At 30.9% G+C, this 14,330-nt stretch overlaps 1 protein-coding gene across 1 annotated transcript in view; it reads left to right on the forward strand.

Annotated features, from left to right (window-relative positions):
- Positions 1-941: 941 nt before the first annotated feature.
- The window catches only part of LOC127737443 (probable glutamate receptor), a 66,416-nt gene continuing 53,027 nt past the window's right edge, over positions 942-14,330 (forward strand). The window contains exon 1 of the mRNA XM_052248147.1: positions 942-1,123. Within this exon, the coding sequence (XP_052104107.1) occupies positions 1,027-1,123 (97 nt within the window). The 5' untranslated portion in view covers positions 942-1,026. The remainder of the gene's footprint in view (positions 1,124-14,330) is intronic.

Below are 14,330 nucleotides of genomic sequence, written 5' to 3' on the forward strand. Positions count from 1 at the left end.
TTTTTAGTACAAATGAGCAAATATTTATATTATTTGAAGTTTATTTGAAGAAACTTTTCCCAAAGAATTATACATCTAACTAGTAGTATATGGTCAAAACATGTCCAAGAATTTTGTAATATTCCTGGACTCTTCCTTATTAATTTTATTAAAAACAAGTGGAACCCTCTTTTAGAAAAGTTGTTCCAAATAAAACAACCAGTAAAACGACCCCTTGTCTCAGGGACAGTCCCTCATTTAAGGGATGTCCCTCATTTGGGGGGTTGTTCCCAACCTGATTAAGACTCTAGTATACTTTATAAGATATCTCATGTATTTGATAAGATATCTTATATAGTTTATAAGATATCTTATATAGTTTATAAGATATCTTATATAGTTTATAAGATATCTTATATAATTTATTAGATATCTCTTATAATTTTCTTTATAAGATATCTTATAAACTATATGAGATATCTTATATAGTTTATTAGATATCTTGAAGTTAGAATAAATAGTAAAACCGGCTTGCCATAGGTTGACTGGCTAGGATTTTTAGCGGATTGAATATCTTTTTACATTTGTTGCTGTGCATGTTTTAATTTTTTGTTGTGAAGCTGAATATTCATTTTAATCCTGTCTTTGACAAAATAATTTATTTTCAGTTCTTTCAGGTCAAGATATTCATTTTCAATTTTAAATCCGCGTACACCATCCCATAGGAAATCAAATAGTCGTCCTCTAAGAGAACACACAATAAAAACAAATGAACGATTTTCACCCTAACTATTGTTATTTAATTGCAAATTGTATAATTTATCCATCAGCCTAAACTTTATCTGCCATTGATTTCCCATAATACAATAGTTTACCATTAACAATTGCTCAATAAAGTATAAATACCAATGATTTAAATCCTTCGTCATAGTCACTGTTAAAAGTCTTTGTGTCTTAATAAACTTCCAAATCTCTATTAAATATCGCATGGTGATGAGAGTTTTGTGGACATATATATTATAGCATGAATATGAGCTTTCTGTGGATATGTATAGTCGCATGAGAATGTACTTTCTGTGTTTTATACTAATTTTAAATTGTGTGGCTCTGAGTGAAATGTTAGATAATCTGCAAATACAAATAGGTAAGCACAAAATCTTCTTTTCTTATTATGTCTTTTTATGACATAGAATTTTAAACAGGTTAAAACAAAATGTTTCATAAGTGATATATTTTTTGCCATTGATTTAAAGATTAGAAAGTTTATTAGATAAATATTTTGTTTGCCATTAAAATGCAAACAGGCATATACACAATGTTTTATCTAACATAATATAATGTCTTTTAATGCCATAGGACTACATACAGCTTTACAAAATATCTGTCTGTTAATGCCATTCGACTAAATACAGCTACGTACAAAATATCTGTCTGTTAATGCCATTCGACTAAATACAGCTATGTACAAAATATATGTCTATTAATGCCATTCGACTAAATACAGCTATGTAAAAAATATCTGTCTGTTAATGCCATTCGACTAAATACAGCTATGTACAAAATATCTGTTTATTAATGCCATTCAACTAAATAGAGCTATGTTCAAAATATCTGTCTATTAATACCATATAACTGCATACTGAAATGTACAAACATTTGTCTGTTAATGCCATCATAGCATGTTTGTCTTTTTGTCTTTTAATGTTATAGATCTACCTACATACGGGTGTTATGCAAATTAATGTTTGTCTAACGCCTTAAAACTACATGCAGGTTTTTATTTATAATGTATTTTGATGCCATAAAATAACATACAAATGTGTACAAATTGTGTGTCTTTTAATGCCATAATACACACGGAGACGTACAAAATGTGTGTATGTTATTGCCATAGAACTACATCCAGGTATGTACAAAATGTTTGTCACACACAAAGTTATCCTTTCGATGTACACGTGTCCCTTAGTTAAATTCTAAAGCTATCCTTTCGATGTTCACGTGTCCCTTAGTTAAATTCTAAAGCTATCCTTTCGATGTACACGTGTCCCTTAGTTAAATTCTAAAACTATCCTTTCGATGTACAGGTGTTTCTTTATTAAATTCTAAAGTTATCCTTCCGATGTACACGTGTCTAAAACTATCCTTTCGATGTACAGGTGATTCTTTATTAAATTCCAAAGTTATCCTTCCGATGTACACGTGTCTAAAGCTATCCTTTCGATGTACAGGTGATTCTTTATTAAATTCCAAAGTTATCCTTCCGATGTACACGTGTCTAAAGCTATCCTTTCGATGTACAGGTGATTCTTTATTAAATTCCAAAATTATCCTTCCGATGTACACGTGTCTAAAGCTATCCTTTCGATGTACAGGTGTTTCTTTATTAAATTCTAAAGTTATCCTTCCGATGTACACGTGTCTAAAGCTATCCTTTCGATGTACAGGTGATTCTTTATTAAATTCCAAAATTATCCTTCCGATGTACACGTGTCTAAAACTATCCTTTCGATGTACAGGTGATTCTTTATTAAATTCCAAAATTATCCTTCCGATGTACATGTGTGTAAAGCTATTCTTCCGATGTACCGGTGTTTCTTTATTAAATTCTAAAGTTATCCTTCCGATGTACACGTGTCTAAAGTTATCCTTCTGATGTATACGTGTTCCTTAGTTAAATTCTAAAGCTATCCTTCCAACATACATGTGTCTAAAGTTATCCTTCCGATGTATACGTGTTCCTTAGTTAAATTCTAAAGCTATCCTTCCAACATACATGTGTCTAAAGTTATCCTTCCGATGTATACGTGTTCCTTAGTTAAATTCTAAAGTTATCCTTCCGATGTACATGTGTCTAAAGTTATCCTTCCGATGTACACGTGTTCCTTAGTTAAATTCTAAAGCTATCCTTCCAACATACATGTGTCTAAAGTTATCCTTCCGATGTATACGTGTTCCTTAGTTAAATTCTAAAGTTATCCTTCCGATGTACATGTGTCTAAAGTTATCCTTCCGATGTACACGTGTTCCTTAGTTAAATTCTAAAGCTATCCTTCCAACATACATGTGTCTAAAGTTATCCTTCCGATGTATACGTGTTCCTTAGTTAAATTCTAAAGCTATCCTTCCAACATACATGTGTCTAAAGTTATCCTTCCGATGTATACGTGTTCCTTAGTTAAATTCTAAAGTTATCCTTCCGATGTACATGTGTCTAAAGTTATCCTTCCGATGTACACGTGTTCCTTAGTTAAATTCTAAAGCTATCCTTCCAACATACATGTGTCTAAAGTTATCCTTCCGATGTATACGTGTTCCTTAGTTAAATTCTAAAGTTATCCTTCCGATGTACATGTGTCTAAAGTTATCCTTCCGATGTACACGTGTTCCTTAGTTAAATTCTAAAGCTATCCTTCCAACATACATGTGATTCTTTGATGATTTGTAGTCCTTTCAGTGTTGTTTAAGCCTCGTTTAAGGTTTATTGCATCTAAAGGTGTACTTCCTAGGTATATATTTCAAAATGATCATACAGGGTATCAAATTAAATAGTATATTTTGTAAGTTTTTACCAAGCCACACGAACAAGATCGGCGAATAAACAAGTTAGTGTAATAAACTAATTTGACTGGGAAACAGCTAAAGCTTATGTTAAGGTAATCCACTATTTTAATATAGGAACAGAAATAACAAATATAATCTCTACATTTCCTTATTAGATCCAAAGGCTACAATATAGAAAGAATAAAAAAAAATAGATGATATTTAATATTAAAGGTATAGCATTAACTTTAGGAAGTAGCTGTATAATGCCCATTTGATACATAATTGGAAATCAAAATAACATTTGAAAGACACCGTATGTAAATATGACGTTAATTTATCCGTTATTATGTTTCAACCTCTCATTTATAGCAACACGTTTATCTTGTCATTACAAATTAACCCATTAAATTTGTCTTTTTGTTTAGATAAGAGCTTTATTGACATAATTTCTGTATGAACAAATACAGATAATTGGTGTACGGTCAATGAGACACGGTAGGTTAGGGTGTCCTGCGGTAGAATGTTAGTTCCCGATTCTGTGCAGTTGGGTTTGTTTACATGGTATAAGAATGTCAATAAAACAACCATTATGTTGATTGCTCTTTCGCCACTACGTTATACGTTCCTCTCGAGTATATTACAACGATTTTTATTGCAAAAGACGTTCAAATTCGTAAACGGAATTGTCCTGATAATGCGCTAGTGATGAGAACATTTGTGCGGGTTCTGTGCACTTTTTATTTGAGTATAAAATGATAAATATTCAAAATAATTGATGTAGAAAATATGTGTAATAGATGGTAAAGACACTTAGCAACATTATTTCAAATGAGAAAAATTAAGTCTGTTTTGTACATTTTGGAATACGAAACCATGCATTAAATTGACAGGTGTATCATCACTAACTACATTCGCTCAAATACCCTATGAATATGCCTTTTTATTATTATTAAAAAAAAATTTAATTTATGGCTGACAGTTTAAAATGTGAAAGATTTTTTTTATCTTTTATCTGTTAAATGGTGCGCTTCAAAAGAAAAAAAAAGAAAAGTGACGACTATGCGCACATTTACATGGGAACGTGATGTCACCTTGAACATGTAAAGTGGGGACGGGATCAAGTACAATTTAAAAAAGTCTTACCCTATAGTAATGTAAGGCAATAAATAAGATGCGGCTTTGGTATCCTGGATCACGTTTCTCTGGCAAAAGGCTAATTTCGTGCTGTACTCGTGATATTTTAACTGTTAACATTATGTGAGTAAGCAATCTATATATTCCGCAGCTAAAACAGGATTTCTTTGTAACACTGTATTGATAAATGAAGATACAACCATACGATTGTTTGAGGGAAAGGGGAGGTCGAAAATAGATTTTGATAGATTCATACAGCGTTTATCTCATGCTGAAGTTAATACACTGCAAAATATAAACAGGTATCGTTTTTAGCTCACCTGGACCAAAAGGCCATTTGATCCATTGCTATCAATTGACAACTGCCGTCATAAAATTTTAAAAAATCTTCTCTCTCTGAAACTACTAAGCCAATTGTAATCAAATTTTATCTGAATGTTTATTAGGAATGTAGGTAAAGATTATTTCCGGGTAATTGATCCATCAAGAAATAAGACAGCTGATGGAAAAAGATAAAACAAAGGGGATACAACTGTAGTTTTAGTTTAATTTTGAAATACTAAAGTAAAATATTTACAGCAATAATAACATACTCACACCTTGTCGTCCAATGGACGATCAGTATTTTCTCTTCTATTCAAAAGTTTTACAGGACTTTAAATTTCCGAAATATTAAGGATTTTCTACCCCAGAATAGATTAGTGTACCTTAGCTGTATTTGGCAAACCCTTTCGAAATTTTGGGTTTTCAACTCTTCAATTTCCTACTGTAGTTGGCCTTTTAACTTTTTTGATTCGAGCGTCACTGCTGATGAGTCTTTTGTAGAAGAAAAGCGCGTCTTGCGTACAAAATATGAATCCTGGGTTTATTTTCAAAGTACATGGATTTCCACGCACCATAAAATGCTATACATTAATGGCTTTTCATTGCGGTTTAATTATTAAAGTGAACTCTTAATTTTTATGAAGTGTATAATCCCTATAGGAAATTTTCGAAAGGAAAAGAGCAAATAAATCATGAGTACTGTTGCTTGTCTAAATCATTATAAATGAAAATCATAGGTTAGACAATACTTGGTCATGTTTTATGAATAGTTAAAGCTCAAGGCAAAGCCGAGGGTTTTTAATGTTCATAGAACATGACCAAATATTGTCTGACCTATTTAGAACATATTCACACATATGATGAAAAAAGACAAACAATGATAAATCAACTTTTCGAACATATGATAAAACTGAATCAATAAATATTAATATTACGATCGTTCCATCATCAGATGCTTACTTTTTCACTGCTAAACGTATTGGTTTTTTTTCAAATTTCCTTTGCTTTATATATCAACAGTCATTGTATCTTTAAAAATGTTATAAAATTGAGAATGGAAATGGGGAATGTGTCAAAGAGACAACAACCCGACCATAGAGCAGACAACAGCCGAAGGCCACCAATGGGTCTTCAATGCAGCGAGAAACTCCCGCACCCGGAGGCGTCCTACAGCTGGCCCCTAAACAAATATGTATATTAGTTCAGTGATAATGGACGTCATACTAAACTCCAAATTATACACAAGAAACTAAAATTAAAAATGATACAAGACTAACAAAGGCCAGAGGCTCCTGACTTGGGACAGGCGCAAAAATGCGGCGGGGTTAAACATGTTTTTTGAGATCTCAACCCTCCCCCTATACCTCTAGCCAATGTAGAAAAAACAAACGTACAACAGTACGCACAGTAAAACTCAGTTTAAGAGAAGTCGGAGTCCAATGTCAGAATAGGAAACAAAAGAAAATAAACAAAATGACAATAATACATAAATAACAACAGACTACTAGCAGTTACTGACATGCCAGCTCCAGACCTCAATTAAACTGATTGAAAGATTATGTCTTCATCTATAACATGGACTCAAGGATCCGGAGTACTAAAAACGTTAAGTATTATCTTACCTACACGTTTCCCGAATTTTCAATTCTTTTCCCCACTTCCATTTATGTACCATTATATTACGTTTGCATATTCAGACATAAACTTAAAATGTTTTTATTATTGTATATTCTTGTTTCATTCATAATAATTAGACAAGCAAAAGTACTCATGATTTTTTTTCTTTTGCTCTTATCTAATGAAAATTGTCTCAAGAGATTGCACACCTCGTTAGTGCAGTTTTTCACTATCATTATTAATCTACAAAGTCATTCGTGTATAGAAATTTATAGTGCACGGGAAGCCATGTACTATGAAATAGAGTAGGAAAATACTGATTTTTCATTGAAAGAGAAGTGATGAGTACGTTCTGACAAGAGGATAAATTTTCTTAAAAAATTTAAAGTTGAAGTTTGAATAATAGTATTGCAAACGTTATATAATGGTTCATATATGGAAGGGGAAATGATAATTGAAGAGATGAAAACAGTATAGGTACACTCAATCTTAATCTTATTATTATACCAGACCTTAGAGTCAATGTTATAATATTTTTATAAGAATATGACTGTTGATATATTTAGATATCAGACCACCAATTTAGAACATATGTAAAAGTAGTCCTTCCATGGCAAACAATAATAATGCTTTTGGTGTCATTGCGCTCCATAGTATACTTATTTAAGATTTTCGGTTATTTTAAGTAGTAGTTGCCTTCCGAACGGTCGTGTTTCACTACAAGACTTTAAACATTGATTGAAAATTGGCATGTAGAAAGGTTATACATGTACACTTCATGATATACCTGTTTTCTATGAAGATAAACTTAAGGTAAAATATTTAGAAAGCTGTGAAAATTGAAAAAAAAAGTTTGAATAGATAGGGATTTTGAATTGGTGGTCTGACACCTAAAGCAAAGGAATTTGTAAGAAAATAAAACCCTACACATTTATTAATAAAAAGTAAGCATCTGATGTTGTATCTTTATTTTAATATATATTGCTTAGGTTTTATCATTGTTAAAAATATACAATTTTCGAAAAGCTCATTTTTCATTGCCTGTTCTTCTTAAATGAAGGAATTTGAGATATACAAGTATTAAATTTTACCTGAAGCAGACAAAAACTCTCCTTGTTGTCCTCACAAAACTATCTCAGTGCTATTACTACAGGCACTTGTTTCTATCCATGGGAAGGTCGACTATCCATATGTAATAGATAGTCGACCGTCCCATGGATAGAAACAAGTGCCTGTGGCTATTACAACTATTGAAGTGACAATATCACTCGCAAATGTAAATATGTTATAAATTGGTCAGAAAATATTGAGTCATGTTTTATGAACACACCTCCAATGACCAAGTAGTGTCTAACATGGTATAAATAACCAACAGGTCAAGGTTACTCTTCCTTGCAATTTTCAGAAAAAAAACCCAGATGACCAACTTTTGAATTAATGCCCCTGAAATGTTTTTAATTTTTTTTTTTTATCAAATTTTGCAATTTTTAGTATTATCTTGGAAACATTTTTACATAGTTAGAAACTTTTAACAATGAAAATGACCATAAAATTATAAACCATCTACTACTTTTGTGAGCAACCCACGCCAAATGTGACAAAAGAACTAATAATGTACGTATTATTTTTCAGTTGAAAAGATCGCCATAAGGTTTTATACAACTCACCATTTCTATCGACCGATTTTACGTTTTTGTTCTGAAAGAGTACATAAATACTTCTTGTAGTCCATCGGATGCCTGAGAACAAGAATTATTTATTTTCTGAATTTCTTGTTTTTGATTTGATTAGTCGAATGACATTAACAGACAGATATTTTGTAAAGCTGTATGTAGTCCTATGGCATTAAAAGACATTATATTATGTTAGATAAAACATTGTGTATATGCCTGTTTGCATTTTAATGGCAAACAAAATATTTATCTAAAGACGTATACAACCGAAACGTACTTAGTGCAAAATACATTAGTACATGTTGAATAACGAGAGGAACGTCCAAATTAGTGATTTACTTTCTATTTTTCTAGTGTCTACCGATGCAATTATGTCTAAAAATAGGAAAAATTGACTGTTTTCATAGGCTACATTAAGCCGAAGTTTGTATAATTTAATGAACTGGGATTATCAATAAGGTATAATAAACTGGGGATTATCAATAGTAATCCATTATCTGTATACTTAACTGGGGATTATCAATAGTAATCCATTATCTGTATACTAAACTGGGGATTATCAATAGTAATCCATTATCTGTATAATAAACTGGGGATTATCAATAGTAATCCATTATCTGTATACTTAACTGGGGATTATCAATAGTAATCCATTATCTGTATAATAAACTGGGGATTATCAATAGTAATCCATTATCTGTATACTAAACTGGGGATTATCAATAGTAATCCATTATCTGTATAATAAACTGGGGATTATCAATAGTAATCCATTATCTGTATACTAAACTGGGGATTATCAGTAGTAATCCATTATCTGTATAATAAACTGGGGATTATCAGTAGTAATCCATTATCTGTATACTAAACTGGGGATTATCAATAGTAATCCATTATCTGTATAATAAACTGGGGATTATCAGTAGTAATCCATTATCTGTATACTAAACTGAGAATTATCAATAGACTAGTAATCCATTATCTGTATAATAAACTGGGGATTATCAATAGATTACATTATCTGTATACTGAACTGGGGATTATCAATAGATTACATTATCTGTATACTGAACTGGGGATTATCAATAGTAATACAGTATCCGTATACTGGATTATCAATAGTAATACATTATCTGTATACTAAACTGGGGATTATCAATAGAAATACATTATCTGTATACTAAACTGGGGATTATCAATAGATTACATTATCTGTATACTGAACTGGGGATTATCAATAGATTACATTATCTGTATACTGAACTGGGGATTATCAATAGTAATACAGTATCCGTATACTGGATTATCAATAGTAATACATTATCTGTATACTAAACTGGGGATTATCAATAGAAATACATTATCTGTATAATAAACTGGGGATTATCAATATTAGTACATTATCTGTTAAAAAACTGTGGATTATCAATGGTAATACATTATCTATATAATAAACTGGGGATTATCAATATTAGTACATTATCTGTTAAAAACTGGGGATTATCAATGGTAATACATTATCTGTATAATAAACTGGGGAATATCAATATTAGTACATTATCTGTTAAAAACTGGGGATTATCAATGGTAATACATTATCTGTTAAAAACTGGGGATTATCAATAGTAATACATTATCTGTTTAATGAACTGGGGATTATCAATAGTAATACATTATCTGTATAATAAACTGGGTATTATCAATAGTAATACATTATCTGTATAATAAAAAGGTGATTATCGATATTAGTACATTATCTGTTAAAAACTGGGGATTATCAATAGTAATACATTATCTGTTTAATAAACTGGGGATTATCAACAGTAATACATTATCTGTTAAAAACTGGGGAGTATCAATGGTAATACATTATCTGTTTAATAAACTGGGTATTATCAATAATAATACATTATCTGTTTAATAAACTGGGGATTATCAATAGTAATGCATTATCTGTATAATAAACTGGGGATTATCAATAGTAATACATTATCTGTATAATAAACTGGGGATTATCGATATTAGTACATTATCTGTTAAAAACTGGGGATTATCAATGGTAATACATTATCTGTTTAATAAACTAGGGATTATCAGTGGTAATACATTATCTGTTTAGTAGACTGGATTATTGATATTAATACATTATCCATCCAATAAACTGGGTGTTATCAATAATAATACATTATCTGTTTAATAAACTGGGTATTATCAATAATAATACATTATCTGTTTAATAAACTAGGGATTATCAGTAGTAATACATTATCTGTTTAGTAGACTGGATTATTGATATTAATACATTATCTATCCAATAAACTGGGTATTATCAATAATAATACATTATCTGTTTAATAAACTGGGTATTATCAATAATAATACATTATCTGTTTAATAAACTGGGTATTATCAGTAGTAATGCATTATCTGTTTGATAAACTGGGGATTATCAATAGTAATACATTATCTGTTTAATAAACTGGGGATTATCAGTAGTAATGCATTATCTGTTTGATAAACTGGGGATTATCGATATTAATATATTGTCTGTTTAATAAACTGGGGATTACCAATGGTAATGCATTATTTGTTTAGTAGACTGTGAATTATCAATATTAATTCATTATCTGTTTAATAAACTGGGTATTATCGAAAGTAATACATTATCTGTTTAATAAACTGGGGATTATCAATAATAATACATTATCAAGGTATCTGCTATTATTGTTAAAAATGTCGATTGGTTTATCTGAATCTTTAGTTTTCCCTTTCTCAAATTTTCCATGAATGCATATTCACAAGAGTAAGAAAACGATCTGCAGAAATATCCTAGGAATTCCGATAAATTAGATATAAAGAGATGTGGTATGAGTGCCAATGAGACAACTCTCCATTCAAGTCACTATATGTAAAAGTAAAACATTATAGGTCAAAGTACGGCCTTCTACACGGAGCCTTGGCTCACACCGAACAGGAAGCTATAAAGGGCCCAAAAATGACTAGTGTTAAACCATTCAAACAGGGAAACCTACGGTCTAATCTATATAAAAAACGAAAAACAAGAAACACTTTTGAACCACATCAACAAACGACAACCACTGAACATCAGATTCCTGATTTAGGACAGGTGCAAACAAACGCAGCGGGTTAAAACGTTTTAATAGGCGCCAACCTTCACCCTACCTGAAACAATAGTGTAACATCACAACATAGAAAGACACACTATAAAAATATCAATTGAAATGGCTTAACTCAATCAAAAGACATGTTAAAAAAAACAAGTGAACATACACTGAACGAATAAATTTGATCTATGACACAATGTAAATACAAAATTAATAAAACAAGGGGATTAGATGTTTAACAATACCAGAAAGACAACCATAATCTTGGACAAAATGCCGCCAAATAAAATAACGTACACAGGTAAATAAAAATAAGTTTGTTGTAAGGTATACATGGAGTACGGAAATAATTTTTACAAAATAAATAATTTTGTTGTTCCTAGTAAGAGAACAAAAGTGAAAATTTATCGGCATACTAAACACTTATCAAAGGTGGCATATATTAAAACTAGTGAGATTATATATAAGGTCCGTGTAACACTTATCAATTCAAAAGTTTAAAAAGTTTTCAAATTTGAGATTTTTGGAATTTTGATTAACGTTTTAAAATATCAAAATTCAAGAGTTTTGAAATTTTTGAAATTTTGAAATTTTCACCAAAGGAGAAGTTCCGGTAAGGGCCGATTTTGGCCTAAAACTTAAGGTTCATCTGATGAAAGATTTTAGACATTTTTTAAACACGTAAGTGTCTACTTTAGTAAATTCGATTAGATTGAGTGAAAGATTTGAACTGGTTTAGTCAATAAAAACGCTCAAATTCAAGCTTAAATATTAAAAATCTATCAAATATGCCATAATATGTCACTTTTCATATGTTTTTTGACTAAAATGAAAGTGGCCGCATCCGTGTTCATCCTCAAGCTTTATAATGTTATGTATTATCATCAAATACAACTTACATGTAAATATTAAGAATGAACACAAATGCGGCCACATCCATTTAAGACGGAAACCGTCTAAAAATTAACTCAAATGCTAAAATTGTGAAGATTTCAGTAATTTAGCATGACTTAATGATGCTAGTACCCGATACATGTGCATTGTATTGTCAAAAACAGCCCATATTTATGTAACAGAGGTATTCTACTTTCCAATAAATAGCTAAAAGTTTACATTTTAACAATTTTGTAAAACTGCTATATTTTGGGGCCGAAAAGGGGTCTTACTGGACCTACTCCTTATGAAAATTTTAAAATTCTAAATATCGTTTTTAAATTTGATGGTTTAGATATTTGGTCAAACTTTAAAAGTACTAAATTTAACGTGCAGTTTTGATTATTTCGCTTTTTGAAGGTTTGATTTTTAAATTTTTGATTAAGATATCAAAAAATAGAAAACGGGCGAAAAGAGGGGTACATGTAAAGTGCGAAACGGAATAAAAGCGGAACGAAACGAAACAAAACGAAACAAAATGAAATGAACAGTTACTGTTACTTAAAAGTTAATGTATAAAATAAACCAGAGGCAGACAGTTGTAAGCGGTGAAAAATTGGATAACAAAATAAATATTTCTCAAAAGCGGAGAATTCATTTTAAAACAAGAAACACTGCTCTGATTATGATCATTCTGAGTAAGGAATAAAAAGAACGAAATATATCAAATAATCTTTAATTCCAAAATAAATGATTTAAAGAAGAAGTCGTTTTTCTTTAAACAAATTGGACATCACATGAGATAACAATTTTTTAAGGTTTTGCATCTGTTAAAATCTAAACCTATTTAAACCTGCACCAAACAAGTTGATTTACGTTTAAAAAAATCTCTAATATAAGCTTAGCGTTACAGATAGATTATTTAGGACTATTTGGTTTTTCCAAGCGCCCATCATGTAGGAGTAACAGTGAAAACTGACCAACTCGCAGTAGGCCAAATAGTATGAAAGAGGTTGAGTATGTATATATTTTCTACTGAACTTTAAGCAATAAAATGGCTAAAAACACGTGTATTCTCTCAAATTTGATTTCAAATTTTTTTGTTTTACTTTAAGACTTCTTACTATCTGCAATCATGTCGGCAGATGAAATCATTGAATGTACATTTCGAACTATCATCTTTAACCTTTTATCAACTATTTCGGTTTCTATAAATTGTTGGGCTTCAAATATTCGGATTTGAGCGTTCCTGATGAAGGTGGATCCAGAAAAGCGCTTTGGACGCATGTAATTTTTAACGTTTTGTTTTCATTTTTTACTGCATTCATGGTGTCGCAATGAACGTTTTGCTAGCCTCAAAAGTTGGAGGTTGTTGATATCTATTTTTTACACTGCTACCCGCTATACACGCTGAATTTAAGAGTAAGATCAAATATTAGTAGCTTGGAGCTATTATAAGGTATCTAAATAAACTCATCGTAGATACCAGGGTAGAAATTTTGTATTTGCGCCAGACGCGCGTTTCGTCTACAAAAGAGTCATCAGTGACGCTCGAATCAAATAAAGTTAAAATGGCCAAATAAAGTCAAATAAAGTTAAAAATGCCAAATAAAGTAAACGTTAACATTCAACTCATCGTTCTGGGTTTGTAAAAGCTGAATACATTCATACCATATAAACATATACCATAAACATTATTTTCAGCCTGCATATTTATGTAATAGTTGCCGCTGTACATTAAGCGCCCATCTATCCATTTGTAGATGTCGGCATTTTGAAATCGTGATATGAAATACATTTTCAAAAGTTAAACGATAAATGGTAATCTATTTGGGAGTCGGTAATATAAATATTGTCACTAAGGTGACACTAAATTTGACTTGGGTACTTCCACGAGGGGCTTCAACAATGGTACATTTTTCAGGTGCGGATCAATGAATTTGAAAAGGTGGGGCCTAGTCGGGGAACGACCATTTAACTTCAAACGGGGAAGGGTATGTCTTTTTTTCTTAATTTGATGAAGAAAAAAATATTCTGTTTAAGCAGAGGACAAAAAAAATAT

This window comes from Mytilus californianus, unplaced genomic scaffold, assembly GCF_021869535.1.
Source record: "Mytilus californianus isolate M0D057914Y unplaced genomic scaffold, xbMytCali1.0.p SCAF_4, whole genome shotgun sequence".
NCBI lineage: Eukaryota > Metazoa > Mollusca > Bivalvia > Mytilida > Mytilidae > Mytilus > Mytilus californianus.